This window comes from Cornus florida, unplaced genomic scaffold, assembly GCF_030987335.1.
Source record: "Cornus florida cultivar Cherokee Brave unplaced genomic scaffold, ASM3098733v1 CherokeeBrave_3.0.0_Hap2_Chr05, whole genome shotgun sequence".
NCBI classification, from domain to species: domain Eukaryota; kingdom Viridiplantae; phylum Streptophyta; class Magnoliopsida; order Cornales; family Cornaceae; genus Cornus; species Cornus florida.
In genome coordinates, this window is record NW_026775575.1 from 42,559,861 (window position 1) to 42,564,696 (window position 4,836).

General features: G+C 35.1%; 1 protein-coding gene across 1 annotated transcript; it reads left to right on the forward strand.

Moving 5' to 3' along the window:
• The first annotated feature begins 256 nt into the window (after positions 1 to 256).
• On the forward strand, positions 257 to 4,531 carry LOC132309201 (serine carboxypeptidase 1-like). Its single transcript, XM_059807533.1, has 8 exons — positions 257 to 635; positions 875 to 982; positions 1,079 to 1,354; positions 1,444 to 1,694; positions 1,838 to 1,947; positions 2,031 to 2,117; positions 2,833 to 2,938; positions 4,303 to 4,531. The coding sequence occupies exons 1-8, from the start codon at positions 257 to 259 to the stop codon at positions 4,444 to 4,446; spliced, it is 1,461 nt and encodes a 486-aa protein (XP_059663516.1). The 3' UTR covers positions 4,447 to 4,531.
• Positions 4,532 to 4,836: the final 305 nt, after the last annotated feature.

Below are 4,836 nucleotides of genomic sequence, written 5' to 3' on the forward strand. Positions count from 1 at the left end.
AACACAATGATACAAATCATTCATATATAAAACTTAAAAGAAGCAAACTAAGAACATAATGCAATTAAGCACCTTAGAAACCATAGCCGGCAAGTTTGACTTTTGGGATTAATTGTAGACCCCAAAATCACCAAGAACAAACAAAGGACCAAAGAAAAAACAAAGAAAATTTCTAAATATTATCGTCCTTCTTAACTATATATCATATTGTCTCTGTTATGAACACTAGCATACATGCATGCTAAGAAGCAAGAATATGAAAAAACTTACAGGCCTCACTTTGGTGCTCTTCACTATCTGCTTTTTGGCATTCGTTAGTTCAAGTCATGCCAGTCAGGCTGCAAACCTTCACAGGTTGATCAATTCCAGAAGATCACCAAACCCCCTTGTTTCAGATTCATGGGCAGAATTACATGCCACAGAAGAGTACTCTGATGTGTACATTGGTCCCCAAGATGGGTTGATGCAAGCTGACAAGATCGACGCTTTGCCTGGGCAACCAGATGGCGTAGATTTCGATCAGTATGCAGGGTATGTCACAGTTGATCCAAAGGCTGGTAGAGCACTCTTCTATTACTTTGCTGAGTCTCCGCAAAATTCTTCTACCAATCCTTTGGTTCTATGGCTAAATGGAGGTACTAAACCAAAATGACTATCCACAAGCATTCTCATATTCACTTTTTTTGGACATATCTTCATTTCAAATGCCTTACGAAGTTCAAAATTGCTCCCATATAAACATAGTTGTGAGACTAATTCATTTATTGTGCATTAAACAACTTAAGTGCATATGCTTGTGTGAGTGATCGTACCTTTAAATTTGGCAACCATCACAATAATCATCATGATCCCATTTGCTTAATTTGGAAAACAGGACCAGGATGTTCCTCTTTTGGGTATGGAGCCATGGAGGAATTGGGGCCTTTCAGAGTAAATCCTGATAACAAAACTCTCTTCCGGAATACCTATGCATGGAACAATGGTGACTCCATTCTACTATCATCTCATCATATTTCTTTTTCCTTTTCTTATCTATCTAATGGAACCATACCTAATGATTTCCATTGAAAATTGGCAGTGGCAAATGTGCTTTTCTTGGAGTCTCCGGCTGGGGTAGGCTTTTCGTATTCAAATACATCTTCTGATTATAATCACACTGGCGACAAGAGTACTGCCAAAGATGCCTACACCTTTCTCATCAACTGGCTTGAGAGGTTCCCACAGTACAAAATCCGCAACTTTTACATATCCGGAGAAAGCTATGCCGGCCATTATGTGCCTCAGCTCGCATACACCATTCTGCAAAATAACTGGAATGCAAAAACCATCATTAACCTCAAAGGCATTGCTGTAGGTTTAATACTTAAACGCCTTTTATTTTACTTTCTTTAAGCTAAAGATTTCTACTCACTCTAATGCCTGTGTTTATTATCCTTCAGATAGGAAATGCTGTGATGAACAATCCTACAGGTTTAAAGGGGATCTTTGATCATTTATGGACTCATGCCTTAATCTCGGATGAAACACATGAAGGCATCAACACATTTTGTCATTTTGAGGATAATGGACCTACACCTGCAGAGTGTGGCATGTTCATGAAAAAAGCAGTATATGAGGCTGGTGATATAGATTTTTACAACATCTACGCACCACTCTGCGACGAACCCATGCTAAGAAATGGCTCCACTGGCTCTGTAAGTAACTCATTCACAATTCTTTCGTCAAGTCAGATAAAACATTTGCATGCAGAGTTTTACCTTCACTTATTGTATGCAATTAGAGAAGTTCTCATAAAATCAGGAATAGAACAATACTGATGAGACAGACAAATAACCAGGTCAACGATTATGATCCGTGCTCGGACTTCCATGTCGACTCATATTTGAACACTGCAGAGGTGCAAAAGTCTCTCCATGCAAATACAATGACTTGGATAGGTTGCAGGAGGTTGAGTTTTAGCTAATAACTGGTATCGAAAATCAATTACATTTTAGTAACAAATATTGTACTCTAATTTTGACATTTTGCAGCTTTGATTATTGGACTGACAGCCCAACAACCATTCTACCCATCATCAAGGATCTCATTGCAAATGGAAAAAGAGTCTGGGTATACAGGCAAGCAAGCTTAACTACATCATGATATAACAATTTTTTTTTTTTTTTTTTTTTTTTTTTTTAAGTATACATCATGACATAACATATATAATCTGAGAAGTTTCAAAATTCAAATTCCTATGTTTTGGCCTCCTTGAAACACAAATTGGGGTGCACACAGATATAACCGTCAATCCGATCCAAATCATACGGTTTGAATTAGTCTTGGGAGGCAGTTCTATCATGGTTCCACAAATAGTGAGATTGTTAGGGTCGGTTTAGTTTCTTTTTCTAAGAACCAAAAAAACAGAACCGATCCAAACTGAACCATGATTTTGCTAGTTTCTTTTATGTGAGTGGTTAGCATCTACCCATTCATATTCATATGGGATTAAGGCAAGTATGATGACGATGCTATAAAATTGCACCACAACAAATCAATGTGACACTATATACACACACACATTCTCTTTACACTAAAATAAAACAATCATTGTTCAATTAAACTATATGTTCTTGTTTAAAGTACTTGCCTTTTAAAATTAAACCATTCTTATACGTTCGAATTAGTTCGTTAGCCAGTTCAATCTGTTTGGTTTAATTCCAAAATTTTTAAAACTATCAGAGACAAGGTCTAACTAATCAGAGTGCAATATAGCAAACTCCAATTCCAAGTAAGTAAACTGGGACTGTTCAAGTTCATGGATGATTTACCTGAAAGATATTGCTCCTGCAGTGGTGACATAGATGCCGTTGTTCCAGTTACATCAACCAAGTACGATATGAACACTCTAAACCTTCCAATCCAGACGGCTTGGCGTCCATGGTACATTAACAATGAGGTAATATATAAATACATACATATATATATATATATACACACACACATATATCTCCACATAGACACACATAAAAATTCATTTACCATCATATTCCTTTAGATGGTCCTGCACTAGACTTCTACATCATTTGTTATGCTAATAATTGCTACTATAAATGAGACAATCCTACAATATGTATGTCTTTAGTGCAGATCATATGATCTCTCCTCTCCAAAGGGGAGGTTGAGTATCGGAGCCCCGCTAGGGGATATTGTGAGGGTATGTGTGTTTGCTTGAACTTTCGAAAATAAAAATTAAAAAATAAAAAATAAAAAATCTGATATAGCATGTGATGTTTCTGGAGTAGTTCCCTTTTGCGTTTCGCAACTTTTAAATACTCAAACTTTAGGAGAGGAAAAATATTGGTCCGTCTTGGTCTCTTTTTCTTTGTTTTTTGAAAAAAACAGAAGAAGAAGAAGAGAGAGAGGCACAAAAAAAAAGTTATTTTATGAAAAATGAGTAAAAAAAATATGTCAAACAAAAACATTGTTTTATGAAATTTGAGTTAAAAACAATTTGAAAGGACAATTATGTTTTCCTTTTTAGTTTTCAAAAAACAAAGTCAAACAGACTCCTAGTTTCTTCAACTTATGACAAAGTCCAGTAAAAAACCAGATATTTTGAATGGTAGTAATAACTGGACTCAGATATATATAGAAAAAGAAAGAAATTGGTAAATATGAACCACAAGAAGAATGAAGATAAAGAAATTGGGTTCATATATTATAACTATGGTCTACCTGTATTATTACTTCGGAAATAAGATTCAGATAAAATTTCAATATATCATATACTTTTGCATATATACATTAATTTGAGTTTATATAGATTAAAAGCCATTCTTAAGAATACCTCAAGGGATACACACAAAAGGACATGTTATACTTATTTTTTTCCCTTTACAATCCTTCCCATCTTCCTTCACCTCCATATGTATTATGCTCACAATCATCATTACTAAGTCTATTATTTAATTGTCAAACCACTAAAAGGATCTATATTCCACAACTGAAAATTTCTTTACGTCTCCTTTGAATTGAAAATATCCACTTCTCCTTCGATGGTTTATTTGTTGTTGTTATAGGATAAGGATCCTCTCTTCTATTTTTTTCTCTACGGTACTCCGCGATGCTTAATTCTATGATTCAGAATGTGCCATGAAAGCTAATTAACTTTGTTTTGATATTTTCAAACTTGATGTGACGCATTTTGAACCATATGATCAAGCAACACGTAATATTGGAGAGAAAAATAATCTTACAATATTTGCCACTAAAAGAGTGACTTGAGTTAACTGATATGATATGCATGGAATATAATGGCAGGTTGGTGGTTATGTGGAGGAATACAAAGGGTTAACATTTGCAACAGTAAGAGGAGCAGGACATATAGTTCCAAGCTACCAGCCTGAGAGAGCACTGCTCATGATCTCATCATTCCTTCAAGGCTCTCTCCTTCCTTTCTCATGAAGATCCATCTATATATGCTTATACCATGTATAAAATTACTGTAACTTCTAATAAAAAGCTTTAGGAAGTCTTATCTTACTGGATATTGCTCACTAGCCAAGCCTGACAAAAGTCATGCTCAGTCCCAATTAAACCTGGCTTGTGTAGGCATGTTGCAGTTGGTCAATGGCATCATTATTTAGGTTTTGACTTTTATAATAGTGTGCTTTTGAGTTTATGATATACCAAGGATATTAGCTGTTAACCCTAAGGTTTCATACCAAGGGTAAATGGGTAATTTGATAATAACAACTTATTAATGTTGGAATTGATATTCTACTTGAGTGTGATTAATTTTAGAAAAATTTATGAAGTTTACATACTTGGACAAATGCACAAGCCCTCTTGGAT

What these genes read in the sequence shown, in the direction of transcription:
- LOC132309201 (XM_059807533.1), top strand. Translation starts at nt 257, where the DNA reads ATGAAAAAACTTACAGGCCTCACTTTGGTGCTCTTCACTATCTGCTTT. An exon ending in GGTTCTATGGCTAAATGGAG is followed by an intron (nt 636 to 874) that starts GTACTAAACCAA and finishes TTTGGAAAACAG; the next exon opens with GACCAGGATGTTCCTCTTTT. An exon ending in CATGGTACATTAACAATGAG is followed by an intron (nt 2,939 to 4,302) that starts GTAATATATAAA and finishes ATATAATGGCAG; the next exon opens with GTTGGTGGTTATGTGGAGGA.